The sequence below is a fragment of the Thamnophis sirtalis genome, unplaced genomic scaffold (genome assembly GCF_051295495.1).
Source record: "Thamnophis sirtalis isolate CommonGarterSnake01/CBP01778 unplaced genomic scaffold, rThaSir2_p1.2 scaffold_8, whole genome shotgun sequence".
In the NCBI taxonomy this organism is placed as follows: domain Eukaryota; kingdom Metazoa; phylum Chordata; class Lepidosauria; order Squamata; family Natricidae; genus Thamnophis; species Thamnophis sirtalis.
This window is the reverse complement of record NW_028261388.1, coordinates 48,192,456-48,209,496: the sequence shown is the minus strand read 5'-3', so window position 1 is coordinate 48,209,496 and position 17,041 is coordinate 48,192,456. Positions and strand designations below refer to the sequence as shown.

General features: G+C 34.8%; 1 protein-coding gene across 2 annotated transcripts in view; it reads left to right on the top strand.

Annotated features, from left to right (window-relative positions):
• The window catches only part of APP (amyloid beta precursor protein), a 112,263-nt gene extending 96,290 nt beyond the window's left edge, over positions 1-15,973 (top strand). For both annotated transcript variants that reach the window (XM_014057211.2, XM_014057210.2), the window contains 6 exons: positions 1,344-1,443; positions 2,460-2,678; positions 6,993-7,046; positions 12,349-12,449; positions 13,134-13,280; positions 14,706-15,973. In XM_014057211.2, coding sequence (XP_013912686.2) covers positions 1,344-1,443; positions 2,460-2,678; positions 6,993-7,046; positions 12,349-12,449; positions 13,134-13,280; positions 14,706-14,807 — 723 coding nt within the window. In that variant the 3' untranslated portion in view covers positions 14,808-15,973. The remainder of the gene's footprint in view (positions 1-1,343; positions 1,444-2,459; positions 2,679-6,992; positions 7,047-12,348; positions 12,450-13,133; positions 13,281-14,705) is intronic.
• The last annotated feature ends 1,068 nt before the right edge of the window (positions 15,974-17,041 follow it).

Sequence of the window (17,041 nt, the reverse complement as noted above, 5' to 3'; positions counted from 1 at the left end):
TCATCTTCTGAAGTCAATGGAGAAAGGGCTTTATGACTGAAAACCCCCATTGTAGAATCCTTCCTAACTCTGACACTTGGTATTACCAGTTTCAAACACCAGCAACAGAATCAGTAAGGAATGAACAATGTTGTTAATCAGATTATCTATAAGCGTCTTCATGTCTTACCGATCAGTCTCCAGATACGCTTCAAGGAGCTAGTCGTAACTTATAAAGCCCTTCATGGTATTGGATCTGGGTACTTGAGAGACCGCCTGCTGCCAATTACCTCCCACAGACCCATTAGATCTCACAGGGTTGGCCTCCTCTGGGTGCCATCTACCAGCCAATGCCACCTGGCTATTACCCGGGGGAGGGCCTTCCCTGTGGCAGCTCCGGCCCTCTGGAATGAACTCCCCGCAGGGATTCGGACCCTCACCTCTCTCCAGGCCTTCCGAAAAGCTGTCAAAACCTGGCTTTGCCGGCAGGCCTGGGGGTGATGAGTTCCCTCCCCTCTCGACATGTATGGTTGTGCGACTGTTGTCTACTTTTATTATTTGTATTTTGTCTTTTATGTTCCCCCTTTTTCCCCCCCTTGAATTGTTCGCCGCCCTGAGTCCTCACGGAGAAGGGCGGCATACAAATAATAAAATACAAATACAAAATCCTCCTGTTACAATTTGTGCATGACCAGATGATTTCCATTGGAGATTTTCTATATTCTAAGGTTTGAATTCAAAGTAAATTGTTCAGGAAGTGCTTCCTTGGTCATTGTCGTATTTCCCTGAAGGACAGTAGAAAACATATGACAGTTCAAGGTAATGATATTTTGGTCATTTTAGGAATTCTTGTACTAACTATAAAAATATATATTTTACCCTTTGAAGCTTGTACATATTAAAGCAGTAATGCTCCAGCACCTCTTATCCATGGATGAAACTCAGTCGGAAGCAAGAATAGAAGTTAGGGTGTGGAACTCATTGTCTTTGGCATGTCTATTTAGCCAAATTTATCAATCCTCAATCAGAACACTTAAATATTATTGCTTTTGTAGATTTGAAACACTAGTATGAATGAAGGCTTTTCAGGCATTAGTAGGTATCATGAACAGAACAAATAGCTTTACCTCTTCAAATTGTTCAGAAAAGTCCCTGATGGAGAACTCCTCATACTGTCGTATAGTTCTGTTATCTTCCTTACTAAACGTTTTCTAAGAAAAAATAAATTAGTGTGGCCTTCTTGTAAATAAAATTAACACAATAGCAGTTTACCCTTTCAAGGTTTGGATAACATCAGTGAATTTCTTATGAATCCTTTTAACTTCAAGACTTTTGTAAGTGTTGTTGTAATTTTATTTCTGTAGGTTATGACACATCTACGTGTGACATATGAACGTATGAACCAGTCTCTTTCTGTTCTTTACAATGTGCCGGCAGTTGCTGAAGAGATTCAGGATGAAGTTGGTAAGTACAATCTCATTTGAGTTTAACAATTTTATTCTAGCAATAATGCAATAATTTTCAATAATTTGAGAGAAAAGAGTTTGAGTTTGAGTTTGAGTTTATTGGGATTTATAGGCCGCCCTTTTCCCTGAGGGGACTCAGGGCGGCTTACAACCACAAGGGAGGGGGGTGCAGTGTCAAAAAAAACAAAACAAAATGTGAACAAAGAAAAATAGTAAAAACACAACTTTCGTTCAGCAATCAAACACTCGGGCGGGTGAATTGGAAACCTATCCCCAGGCCTGCTGGGAGAGCCAGATCTTGAGGGCTGCGCGGAAGGTCTGGATGGTGGTGAGGGTACGGATCTCAACGGGGAGATCGTTCCACAGGGTCGGAGCTGCAACAGAAAAGGCTCTCCTCCGTGTGGTCGCCAGTCGGCATTGACTGGCAGATGGGATTCGGAAAGAAATTGAAACATGCATGGTATTAAAAGAGATAATGGTTTATCATACAGTCTGATGCAAATACAGAACTGAAGTGGTGTTGAGTTACCACATGATTAATAATATGAGAAAAGCCACTATGTGTTAATAAGAAATTGGTTTTCTCCATACTCTTCATGCAACAAACCAGAAAAAGGCAAATAAAATGTATTGGTCAGAAGAATATGTTTGCTTTTATCAATGTTGCTGGAATTGTATGTGCTTTTCAAAGAGAATGGAATGGAGAGGAGAGAAGGAAGGGACCTTGGAGGTCTTCTAGTCCAACCCTCTGCTCGGGCAGGAAGCTCTATACCATTTCATATAAATGATTGTCCAATCTCTTCTTGTTCCACTGATTAATTGTTCTGTCAGGAAAATTTTCCTTAGTTCTAGATTGCTTCTCTCCCTGATTAATTTCCATCCATTGCTTCTTGTCTTGCCTTCAGGTGGGTTGTTTAAATTGTTTAAAAGAAGTAAAGTGTAATGTTGTATCAAGGTAAATTATTAGAGTAAAGGTCTAAAATATTTTTTGTTATTTTTTCTTTCTTTCTTTAGATGAATTACTTCAGAAAGAGCAAAACTACTCTGATGATGTCTTGGCTAATATGATCAGTGAACCCAGGATCAGCTATGGAAATGATGCCCTCATGCCTTCATTGACAGAGACTAAAACAGTTGAACGTCTCCCAGTAGATGGAGAATTCAGCCTAGATGATCTTAAGCCTTGGCATCCCTTCGCAGTTGATCCAGTCCCAGCAAATACTGAAAATGAAGGTAATGTATGGAGATACTGTGCTTATTATAAGATTCATTATGAGAAAGACTTGATCTCTCTGACTTGAGCAAGGTTTCTTTTAAATCATTCTGAGTAGTGGAAGGTATGTCTGAAAAACTTGATCACTTTATTTGTGGCATATACAAATTGATATGCATGAGAAATTTCAAGGATGACATTCATGTACTCCATTGGACCAAGAATCAGTAAAAAATGAAGTGAGATGCTTTAGGGTATTAATGCCAAGAAACTGTCAGAAATGGTTATAATTTGAAATAATAAATTCTGATTAAGAGAATTGCTCAGAGTTCTTAATGAATATTACTAACTTGGAGACTTAAAGTGAAATTTTAAGGAATATTGTGCACTTAATTAATAATTAATATTATTTGGCATATTCAAAAAATGCTACTAATTAGAGGTATGCAAAATAGTCCATGCTTGAACCATTTGGTCTAGCTTTTTCAGGAAACTACAAAGGGATGAGCAATTGGAGCCAAGAAGTTGTTAATACTTCTCTTATGGAAGGCATTATGCCTGCTGCCTTGAAATTTGTGGCCATTCATCCCCTCCCTACAATCAGCAATTCTTGATAATAACAATGTGACTCCAACGCATATTTTTTAAAATAAAGTTGTTAAAAACTAGTGGAGCATCAGCTACAGATCACCCTAAAGGTAATTGTTTATTTAGAATGGAAGTCAGGATTAATAACTGAGCATGGACAGAAGCCACATTGATTTCCCTCCTGGATGGCTTGCATTAGAATATGGATAAGTGTAGTACAGTCCTCTGGTCCTTTTAGATCCCTTGAGTTCCTTTGATACTGTTTACTATGAAATCCTTCTGACTACATGCTAAACTTTGGAATTTGTGGGCAATATATTACAGTGTTTCTCTCCTTCCCATCTGTACATACCAGTCAATGGTGGTACATGGAACAGGCTTTGACCACTACTTAAAAGTATGTGGTTGTCCAGCAGTAACCAACTTCTAGTGCTGCAGGATCATCTTTCTCTCCTGTGTATGTAACGTCTACATGAAGATGCTGACTGAGTAATCTACTTGGTTTGAATTAGGTTTATCTCAGGGATAATTTACTTTGCTTAAGATGTGATATCATGTGATAGGCTGGATAGGAAGACTTCCCTAGATATAGATCCATGTTTGAGGGATCCTCCTAGATGCATCTGGTCCTTCAACATCCTAGCAGAAAACAATCCAAGGAACATACCTCAAGGTCCTGATTAGTGTACTTATTAGAAATATTAAGTTTATACTACAAGCATTCCAGTTATTCTTTTGCTTTCTAATGAAGCCTCATTTTTGTGAAAACGGGAGAAGCTGCATATGCTCACATTTTTGGTAACTGCCAATATACTTAGTAGTTTAGATCCTAGATCCTCATCATTTTATGGATTTACTATTGAAATGTTCTTTATATGAGTGTTCCTTTGAAGGCTCTGACTTGAAGCTGCAAGTGGCAAAGAATGCAGCAGCCTGTTTGCAGTGCATGAGAGCCACACGGGTAACATAATCTATAAAGCCCTTCCTGGCATGGTGTCCCAGTATCTGTGGGAGCACCTGCTTCAGATAGAATCAGTTCCAGATTATTTGGCCCAGAAAACAGTATGAGTCCCCTCTCATGAGATTAGAGAACAAGGCTACAATGATACTTTTCAAATTATGGTCATCTATTTTATGTAAACCTTATCTGTGGAGATCCAGATGGCATCCTTGCTTACAGTTTTCCAGAGCAAAGCACACCATTTAGGTAGCATTTTGGGCTGCTGAAGGATATAGAAGGGCATAGGAATCATTCTGATGCCATTTTTAAGGAGGTGTGATTTTATGTTTTTAAAATAATCACAAAGCTAATTAGATTAGCAATATAGAAATGTTATAAATAAATGGATGCAAACCTTTGAATCCTCTGCAAAAAATCAGGTTTTCCACTCAGTCAAGATTTTAATGGATGACCCTGCCTAAAACTCTGCAGTCCAAAAAATATTTTCTGTTGACAGCTCAGAAAGACAAAACAGAAGTACAAAAGCTTTCACAGATTGATACTATAAATCCCACAATTCACGTGGGTTTTTCTTCTTACTTATCCAATTCTCAGCCTGGAGATGAATAATAAAATCACCACTGGTTCGAAGGGTTCTGTATTCAAATTTTATGTTGTAAGTACATTTACATTAACTGTTCTGTGATTATTTATTTTGTCAGTTAATATGATTGCCCAACTAGCAATATGGAATGAAAATAAAAAATAGATCAAGATGAAAGCACACACAGATAGTGCTCGACTTACAACCATTCATTTAACGACTGTTTGAAGTTACAACAGAACTGACAAAGTGACATGACCAGTTCTCACATGTATGCCCATTGCAGCTTCCTTACAGCCATGTCATCAAAATTAGTGGGCTTGGCAACCACTATCTATTTACAGTGGTTGCAGTGTACCAGGGTCACAAGATTTTCCATTTGCAGTCTTCCATTTGCAACCAACCAGCTTCTGACAAGCTGAGACAATGAGGAAAGCTGGATTCACTTAACAGCCATATGATCCAACAGTTGAAATGGTTCTGCAACAATTGGGGCAAAACATGTTGTAGAATTGGGCATGACTTACTTAACAACCTTCTTGCTCAGCAGTGGAAATTCTGGTCCCAATTGTGGTCAAGGATTTCTTGTGTATTACACATACACAAGAAAAGCATAGCAAGGCCCAAGGCTGCAATCCTTTTTGGAGAGTTACAAATGAGCTCCTCTTTTATCCTAGCTCAGTATCCTGTGGAAAGGCTAGGCCTTTCAAACTTTGTGGAGGGCTAAAAAATTCAGGACCATGGAACATGCTGTTCCTCTGCAATAGAAAATGCATGCCATCTCCTGAGTCTTGCTGCAGGACAGAGTTTTAAAAGTTATTTTCTACTAAAAGTAACCGATGACATATTGATTCTAATTTCATATTTCATATGGATATATTCTACATTCCCTGTACATTTATGAATTTTGTAATTATTACTTGTTATTGTTGATTTTATATTGTCTGCTTTTCCAATAAAAACCGCACTCCTAGCTTTTTTACTATGTGCCAACAAGTTAGGGTCAATTCTGAGCAACCACATAGATTATTTTTTTCTATGACATAACATGGACATCTCTAACTTGGTCCTTCAGATGATCTGGAGTCAAATATATTGTCACTATAATTAAGTTCATCCACCTTCCTTCAGTTCTTCCTCTACTCTTTCTTCTACCATTTTGAGCATTAAATCTTTCTCCAGAGAGGCAGGTCTTTACATAATGTGTCTGAAGTAGGATAATTTGACCCGGGGTATTTGTGCCTTGAGTGAGAATTCTGAGTTAATTAAATATCTTTTGCTATTTTGAAAATAATAAATTTGCATGCGCTCACAATGTCAAATATAAGAGTGTAGGCATTAATGAACTAAATATTAAACTTGGTTACAATGCATTGTAATGACTTGGCAGGTAAGCTGGATTTCAAAGCAAAAACTATTTGTAGCTATAATTTTCTATAAAGAACTTTTATAATTATAGAACTGTTATAATCAAGACTATCTTTTCTAATCAAATGCCTTTCAAATATATTGGGTGGCAATTCTTGTAATTTCTAATTTGGCTTAAAAATAATGGGACTTGTGATCCATGCACAGATATTTTCCAAAATATTTTTTACAAATGATTTTTTAGAGAGATACAGAATATTGGTTTTGAAAAGATGATAACTTCTTAAGGCTTCATTCAGTTATTCTGTTACAAGCTAGACTGAAGCATAAATGTTTTTGAGATTTATGATAGTATTTGATGATGATTGAACGACAGCACCATAACCTCTAAAGGGTAAGAAAAATGAATGGAGTAAGAACTACCATAAAATAAGTGGTATGTATTTATTTGTGATATTTATGTTATCAGTTTTGTTAAAAAAACAGGATAATTTGTTTCACCTTGAAAGAAATACTTTTTATATTGTATCACATAATTGTTTATTATTTTGATTCAGGACAGCTAAATTGTAAGCTAGAAATTAATTACAGTAAGATGTCACTGGCATGTATACATTTAGTTTCAAATGTTCTTGTTTCTTTCTTTCTTGTTTTCAGGATTAACTTAAAGCAGATATTTTTCTCAGCTGATGCTTTTGTAACTTCATTTATGGCACATATCTTTCCTGCCCCAATCAAAACCACAGGCAAATTGTTTTTGAAGTTTTTGTTTATTTCTTTTTATTTGCTCTTTATCTTTCCTTTTTATTTATTTCTTTGGCTGCATATACACAGTTGAGCCAGTTGATGCCCGTCCAGCTGCAGACAGAGGACTCACCACACGACCAGGTATATAATTGGCATGGCTTTTACCTAACTTGTGTTGTCCTGCATGTCTATGTTTGGCTTGAGCTGAAGGAATCATCTTTTCTTTCTCATATTTCTCTGTTGTGTTCCTCTGTCTTTGCATAGGCATGATTTAACAACAGTAACACACAAGCAAAATAATCTTGCTTCAATATTTCCATTGACTCATGAATTATAAATATCAACAATATGATGAAATTAAGAATAGGGTGACTGACTGAACGGTTTAGGTAATTGTTACTCCTATGTATTTAAAAAAGTCAAAATAAGGGCAACTTGACCAAAGTATGTTAAGTATATATTAGTCCAGTTGTCCTTATTTAACTTCTTTTAAATACTTTTGGCCTGAATGATTGAGTCTTCATTGACATATTGCTCCTATGTAGTTTTCCCCCTATATTCTTAACATTCATCAGCATCAATTTGATATTCAAAATATGTAATATTTCATGTTACAATTTTACACATGAAATATAAATGTTTAATAAGGCTTTAAAATGTGCCATCTATTTAGCCCAAAATGCAAATATTATTTTAAGCTACATTTTCTAGACTGCCTCATAATTTTCCTTTCAGTTACTATGTAATGTAATTTACCCACACTACTTTAGTAAAAATATTAAAAATAGTTAAACAATAGTAAATAGCATTTTCTACTTCTTTCATGAGCATAACTGGAATATATCAAAATGAGGATATACCGTATTTTTGGAGTATAAGACGCACCTTTTTACCTCAAAAAAGAGGCTGAAAATCTGGGTGCACCTTATACACTGAATACAGCATTTTTTGCCTCCCGAAACCCCACCCCTTCATCAAAATGGCTGTGCATAGCTTTTAGGAGGCTTTCAGAGAGTTCCTGGGAACTGAGGGCAGAAATGAGCAAAAAAGGGCCATTTTTTGCTGAATTTTACCTAAGTCTCCTAAAGGCTATCCATGCCCATTTTTTTATGAATAACCGGCTCGTTTATGTGAAAAATGGATCATTTTTTGTTAATTTTTTACCACCACCACCGCAGGAGCACTCCTAAGGGCTATTCATGCCCCTGGGGGGGGGGTGAGCCCGTTTTTGCAAAAAATGAGCTGTTTTTGAGAGGTTTTTTTTAAATTTGCCTCTTCAAAATCTTGATGCGTCTTATACTCCGAAAAATACGGGTATGTGTATAAAATTAATGGCTTTTGGAGGCATTTATTTTTGGTGTATAATAAACATTAAAATAACTTTACTAATAAGTCATTTTGGCCCAGTGTCATATAAGATAAACATATAACACTGATCTATGATTCACAAGACATTTATTGGGTGTATCATTAAGACCATAAGGAAAGAAAATTTAATATTTTTTGAAGCAAAAACAAATCAAAGTTTAATATTAATCATGTTGCACAATGCAACATTTAAAAATAAAGAAAATTACAGTTCAAAATAAATATCACCAAATATTCCCCTTGTTTTACAGAAGACAGCTTACATATAAAGATTATTGGATTGAACTTGTTAACTGCATTTTATTTATTTTATAAAAAGACCTATTGAAGTGTTCAACAAATCTTAATAAAATATATGTAATAGTGCAGTTTTGGAGGAGGGATTTTAGTTTCCTCAAGTCAACAGTTCTACCACAAAACCACGGACGACAAAATCGCGGACGACGAAAGCGCATATGTGACGTCATCACAGCGCGACGAAAAAGATCGAAAAATGTAAAAATAAAGCTAAAACCTTCCCCTAACCCCACCAAACCTAACCCTAAACCTAACCCTTAACCTAACCCTAAACCTAACCCTTAATGTAACGAAAAGCCTAACGCTAACCCTTAACCTAATGCTAAACGTAACGCTAACGCTCTAACCCTAACCCTAACCCTTAACCTAAGCCTAACCCTTAACCTAACCCTTACCTTTATGTGAATCGGCCTGCTGTAATTTAATTTTTATTTCAATTTTTCGATCTTTTTCGTCGCGTTGTGATGATGTCACATACGCGATTTCGTCGACTGTGCTTTTGTGGAACGCGCTTTTGACGGGTCACGAAGTCAACAACTAGTTAAATAATTGCTTTTAATTGTTTGCTGTTTTCCATATCCAATCACCAATTACAGGCCTTTAGAATTAATGTGACATTTTTGGAAAAAAAAATATACCTCAAATTCTGTAAACGCTACAAATATTTTAAAAATAAATGACTGTTTCCATCTTCAATGAAACCTGCTCAGAAATTTATCTGCTGACTTTGTAAATTCTTATTGACTTTAATCACTCAATTATAAGATGAAAAATGTTATTTTGATGTCTGTTTTCTCAAGGAAAAATATCTTAAGGTAGGGGTGGTAAGAAAAAAATGGACAGTTCACTCAATGAAATGCCTTGTGTTAACTAGCAAAATATATTGTTCTTGAAACTGCCCTATTAAAAATCTCATCCTGTGATATTTAATTTTTATTGTTGGACTGTATGCTAAGACATTAAACATTGTTATTCATTAACCTTTATTGATCGTACAGAAAATTTGAACTGTTTGAAAACTCTCATACAGATTTATTCCTCTAAACTATGTCCTCTCCTGGTTTAGCTGTCACAATCTGTTCAATTGACTTTGTCATTTTGAAATCATTGTGAGTGTTTGTATGTGTGAGAGAGGAAAGGAAGAAAAGAAAGGAAAAAAAGCTGGGAAGATCTGTGTCATCTAATTCAGATAAAGTTATCTCCTACAGCATGGGTGTCAAATTCAATCACCTCATGATATATCACAACATTTTTTTGCCTTTGTGGAGCTGGGGTAGGCATGGCCTGCGCGTGATGTATGGCCCGTGGGCCACTAGTTTGATACCCCTGCCCTACATTGCCCTATGCTTGATCTGTTTTCGTTTTCCTTTTTTTTTTTTTTTGCTCTTACTCAAGGCAGATATTACTTTAACAAACTCAGCAATGTGACCTTAATTAGTTCATTAGAAGCCAGCACTGCTGCTTTCAGTTTCAGACTGAAAGTTTTTGTCAGGTACACAAACTGCACATTAGTGAAAAAATGATTTTCTAAAAAAAATTAGTTGTATTTGTAAGAGGTCACTAATTATTATTTTGGTAACTAACTGATATGTTACTAAATGAGGAGTGGTATAATTTCAAAAGTTCTAAATATTGTGTCAAAATATGGATTTTCTAAAAACAATTACTGACTTGCATCTCAAAAATACACTAATTACACTTCACATTTATTAAATTTATTCCTTCAGGACATCATGCCATGTATATAGCAGTTCCTCATCCAGCTTTCACCATGACCCTGTGATATAGAGTAGTAATTTAAACAACAATAAACTGTTGAAGAAATTAATGTCTTCAGTAGTTATATAGATATGACTCCCTAAAGATTGAATTAAAGTAGTAACTCACTGTTGACTCTGCTTCTCCACTTTTTTAACTTAAGCATCTAGCTTTCACTAGATAAGCACAGAAAAGTATAAATTAACAAATACATTCTTTTTAGTCTGGCAGTTATGTATTGATCTCACTGGAATAAAATGGAAACTGTAAACTTTTGCAAGATTTACTAACATCCAGAATGTTTCGACATGAAGACATACTGGCACATTATTTTTATAATGTTGAGCATTTATATTGATTTATATTGATACTGAGCAAGAAATTGTGAACTGCTGGTTGTTGTTTTAAAAAACTTCTGTAAAGATTGACAGATACCCCTATTTCCCCATCTATTATACAAGTAGCAAAATTTCACACCCAACACAAATACATTTTATGGCATAAGGCACCAGAGCCTGGCTTTATTGTTTTGCAATGGACAAACCTGTCACAAACCTTTTTCTGGCATCAGATCTGTGGCAAATTTGCATATATTTGCCTTATTAAATCATATTGCAATAATGTAAGGGATCATTTAGGAAGAAGTGAGAGAAAAAGCAGTATGTATTTTCCTTGAGGAAAAACATCGCTGTAAATAACATTTTTGTGGTTTGTCACATAGCCAGCGAGATTGTTTAAAGTGGATTTAGTGTTTTTATCCATTGAGTGAGTTCTTTCCAAAGACCTGGGATAGGGAGATGTTGTTTGATGGTAAAAGTATGTCACAAGATGTAAACTGCATCAAGTAAAGCTGCTTTTTGCAATTGATTGATGGGGATTTTGTCAGTGCTGATGGATTTAAAATAGTGTTCCAGTTGTTTTGAGATTGTACACGAAAGATTGGTTCTATCTTTGCTTTCTTTTGCCAGTCATTCCAACTCTATTTTTGCGTCTATTTTGTAATTTTCTCTAGTGCTTTCTCTTCTACTGTGCTGCCTCCAGCTACTGCAGTGTCCACTATCCAGACATACCTCTTACAACATTTCTACATCTCATGAGATTTCAGCATACTTACCCCTGCAATTTTGATAAACTATCACATGTAAATAGTAAAGTCTCTTGTCGTCACAACATAATTGAGATTTAGGAAAGCAAGTCAAACTTGATGATTTCAATAGAACTTTGAGGAAGAAAGGCTTGAAAGAGATTCTTGTTGAGTAAAATTATACAGCTGTATGGATATATTATCCATTGAGATAGGGACTCCATGCTATTCATTGCTCAGCTATTTTTGCTATTTTAACATTCTTTACATGTTACATACATCAGGTTTGGTTCATATAAGCCTGGTTAAATACATAAATAAATGGCAGCCTTGATAAAATTCAGCCATGAGTTAGAGTTACCGATTACTAATTTAAATCAGAATTAAATATCAGGATATAAATATTATTATTCATTAGCAATGATCTTTTGACTAAGAAGTGCATAACCATCATTTTACAATTGTATGTATTTATAGCTTTAGGGCCTGATTATCTAACATGTTCTGTTCTCACAATGAGCCACAAATGTTATTTTGAACTTGTACTTTGAGAAATGAAACAATTATCACCATGTAACTGCAATCAAGATTCTCTTGATGTTAGATGTTAATTTATGTTAATGTTAGATGTCTCAGTGGGCCAATTCAAACAGTCAAGCACAGCAGTCTCACTTAGTGCCAGGAATAAGACTCATGCTTTCAAGCTTGCTCCAACTTAATTACCTGGCCTATTTTTCCTCTGAACATTGTTGGTAGTCTCTAAATTACTTGTGTAGTCTTTTTCTTTGTTTCACTGTTTAACTCTAACTTTCACCCCCTAATTTTTCATTTGCATTTCTTAATATTTTTATGCTGGTAGCCATGGTTTATGGTGTTCATATAACTATTTTCAAAAGTTTGTTTTTAGTAATTGCTTGGTTTTTTGGTTTAATTCAGGCTCTGGATTAACCAATGTTAAGACAGAAGAAACTTCAGAATTAAAGATGGATGCAGAATACAGACATGATTCAGGATATGAAGTACATCATCAGAAACTGGCAAGTGTAGTCTCAATTCTTAGATTTAATTTAGCTAAAATTAAACAATTGTTTATGAACCTGTTTCATATACATTTCTGTAGGATGGTGTCCTGTGATTACTGAAATCTGGATCTTGAGAAACCATATTATCTTACATTGTAGGATAACATTTTTCGTAGTACAAATCTTACACTTTATGCTACATGTTACAATATGTTATTTTATATTTTAATGTAAACATGTAGTATATAGATTTTTGGTAAATCATAAATACGGGTGATTTTTGTTTAATCACCATTCATTTAGCAATTACTCAAAATCACAATAATGTTTAATGAATAGTAATTACGACCAGACCTTGTACTTACAACCAGCACAGTCTCCCTCAGTCATGTGAACATGATCTGGGCACTTGGCACCCAGCTTGCAGTTATGACATCAGTGTCCCATGGTCACATGATTGTGCTTTGTGACTTTCACTGTTGGCTTTCCACAAACAAAATCAGTGGTGAAACCGGCACCTTTAAAATATGAGAATCAGATCATAATAATTTGCCTCAGGAAACAATATTTTATTTAAACTTGTACACTTTGGAGAAATTATTGGATTGTACAATGCAAATGCATCATTTTGCAAAGCTAAAAAATACATTGGAAATTATGTTATCTTCTTACATAATAACCTATTATTTTTATGTTTAGGTATTCTTTGCTGAAGATGTAGGTTCAAATAAAGGTGCCATCATTGGACTAATGGTAGGGGGTGTCGTCATTGCCACAGTCATTGTTTTCACTTTAGTGATGCTAAAGAAGAAACAGTATACATCTATTCATCATGGTGTAGTGGAGGTAAATGAAACTCATAAATATTATTCCATACATTATTTCAGACAATACTAAATAGATTTAAATCCATCTGTGTAGATTATGTATTTTAATAGAATGGTGTTAACTATCTGTATGATATGTCATCTGTATCCTTAATATTCTTATTTTTAGTATGAGTCAATTTCTCCAGGTTAATATTCCTGTTAGATACATAGACCTGTCCTCCAAAAGAATGCTTAAACTTAAATTTTAGTTGTTTATTTATATCACCCACACAACAGCATGAAATACATTGTCTATCTCTATAGTCTTAAGGTATTAAAAAGGTATATCTCACAATTTTAAATGTATTAAATTACACAATGTTTAATCAAAGCACTGACTGTATTGTCTTTCTGCATAGCATCTATTGGGATGTAAAACACAATGACAGCTCTGATGCTTTCCAGGACCAATCCTCATTTGAGTTATTTGAGTGACTGTAATAGGACTGAACATTCATCTACTTTTTAAACAGCTTAAACCTGGGGTTCTCAACCTTTTTTTTAAATCATGCCCCATCTAAACATCTCTAACATCTTGATGCTCCCCCTGTGACATATAATTCTTACTTTACTCAAAAAGTGAACTCTACTCACTCGGAGAAAACCTAAAAGGCCATTAACCTGGTTTAAACAAGGTTCAAATTGCCTCCATTAAAAATCAAATTGCCCCCCTGTGGGGCATGGGCCCCATGTTGGGAACCACTGGCTTAAACAAATATTAAATAAACAGTGGATTTTATACAATATTTCTTATATCTAGAAATGTTATTTCAGTACCTCCATATAAAAAATTGGGGAGGATGACATATTCAGCATTGCCTATTAACCAAGAGATCAGATAATTACATTATTGATAGTAATCACAAAAATAATTATACAATGCCAGTGTTTGTAATGTTCAAAAGAAACTACTAATTAAAACTACACTATTATTATAATAACAAGTAAGCTATTATAGATTTTAACATATTTAATTATATTATTGAATGATTTAGATTTGCATCGAGTTGTACAAAAAAGGGGAATACCAATGCTGGGAATGAATAAATAAATCAGCAATTGTATCAATAGAAAAGAATATTTGTACCTCAGGGTTGAACTGTGAGGTACTTGCTGCTCTCTGAGCTTGATGATTTTCTTGTGGATATGTCATTACCAAACTAGGTAACATCATCAGTGCTAATAAGAGAATGGGGTTTTCTGTCATTTTATGTATTAATGGCCATTAAGATACAAAATAGCTGCAAACGTCACTCCCTACTAGCACTGATGATATTACCTAGTTTGGTAACAAAACATCTGCAAGTCAAACAACCAAGCTCAGAGAGCACCAAAGGCCCCACAAACAATTGTGGTCTGTCCATGTTGGTCTTTGACTGTAGTCTCCTTTGTCCTATTTTAGGTGGATGCTGCAGTGACACCAGAGGAACGTCACCTTTCTAAGATGCAACAAAACGGCTACGAAAACCCAACCTACAAGTTCTTTGAGCAAATGCAGAACTAGAACACCATAGCAACCTCATGAATTGGACAGCAAAGTGATTGCTCCACTGCCCATCGATGTTCAGCTGAAAGTAATATGGAAATAAGCAAACAAAACAATGTTTTATTATTTACTCATTATCGCCTTTTGACAGCTGTGCTGTAACACAAGTAGATGCCTGAACTTGAATTATAAAATCAGTAATGTACTCTTTCTTGACATTTCAGTCTTTACACTACATTATTAATGAATGTTTTTGTGTACTGTAAAGTTAGCTGTACTTAACTAGTGCATGGATAGATTATTTCTTGATTATTTATCATACAGCTCCTTTAGCCAGTTGTATATTATTCTTGTGATTTGTGATGAACAAAAAAAATTAAGTCCTAATTGAAATATACTTTAAGAATTGATGAGGGATGCTTTTTGTGTATGTGGGATTGAGCTGCTTCTCTTCGCCAAGTTTTCCTTTTTCTGCTTACTATGCATTTTAAAGACAAAATGTTTTGGAATTTTTTTTAGAAAGTATTCCAGATGAATTATTTTCCTCTGCAGTTGCATTTTATTGTACAGATTGTTGCTTCTGCTGCACTAGTGATGTAGAAAATCATGGGAATACACATTTGTTTCTTTGTGCCTGTTTTATGTGCACACCTTTAGGCATTGAAGGAGTAAAGTTTTTTTGCCATGTATCTTTTCATCTAAAAAAGAAAGAAGGAAGGAAAAGAAAAAATATCATCTCTGTTAAATCATGAGCACTTTTATACCAGGGCAGGGTGAAGGGGAAGGATGGAAGAAATGCCTGCTGGTTTAAAAAAAATATAGGGAACTTACAAATGTTTCTGCAGGATAATATACAGAATTGTTGCTTATGAATTGATAGCTTTCTATACTGTGTTACATAAATAAATTACAAATAAGACTATTGGGCAAGAGTTTTACTTGGATTGAGATATTACCTTTTGGGAGGAATAATTTTAATAATGACCATCAAGTGGGAGGGTGGGGGGGTTTAGGTTTTTTTTCTTCTGCAAAAAGACATGATTCATATACTTTCTTCTTTAAATACAATAGATTAAACTAGCAGTGGGTGAGAGGGTGTTTGCCTTGGCATGCCTTCCCTCCAAAATGTCTTTTTTCAGTTTGTATAATAGTGTTTTAATGTAAATAAATACATTCCTGGAGGAGTCTTATTGTATTAGTGTGATTCTCTGATAACTGTGCTATATTACTTGCTTGAACACTTTGTTCCATGAAGAATGCTCCTGGTAAGCACCAAATTTGGGAAGCTGATCCTCACAAGATCTTTAATGTTGTTATATCCAAGTGAGCTCAGTGTGATTTACTTTTAGATTACTGAAATCTTATCAAACTTTCAAGGCTGATAATCTCCTGGTAATGAGGATATTTAAGGAAGCAATAGATTAACTTTTCAAGAAACATGCTTTAATTTTTGTAAATAACTGACAAGAAAGGCGGCTGCATTCTGGTATGCAGGAAAGGATGTAATTTTAGTCAAAAAGCTCCTGGTTCATTGGATTAACATATCTTCTATGGTAATAAGGGCACACAGATTTTGCAGTCTTATGATATGTTCAGCCCCTGCCCTTTCACAGCCACCGATTATCCTTGCCATTGAGCTATCCAGAAAGAAAACCCCAAGAGTATTTTTTTTTACCTAGCTTCCATTGTCATGTTATTTTCTTCTGTATAGTCAGGAATATATAGAATTATAGATTTTGTTTTCCTTAAATGTATACTTATATATACAAATGCAGTTCTCAAGCTACACGGCATCAAAAGCAACGGAAAGAAACTAATTCAATTTGCAGCATTTGAGCCAAAATGCTTGACACCATAATTTGGGGGAGGGGGGATTTATAGGATGACCTTCTCTGTCTCTCAGTTATTACAATTACAAAAGATTGAACTTACATATTAATTTATATTTTCTATATATTGAAGTTAATATTAAAAGTCTACTATTTGGATTAATACTAATCACTAAGTATACAAGGTGTGTAATAAGAACATTTTATCACATTAACTAAAATGCATTTTACAAAAAAGCCCATTATTTGTCCAACAAGGAATTGTTTTAAGCATATGTTTTTGTAACAATATGTAAAAGCCATTTTTAGTTTGAACAGTTTCATGTTTTTAATCTAGTGCATCTAGGGCATTTATTGTTTATAGAGCAATATTGTTGTAAAAGAAAGTTTCCAATTAAAACAATCATAAGAAAAACCTTGCTG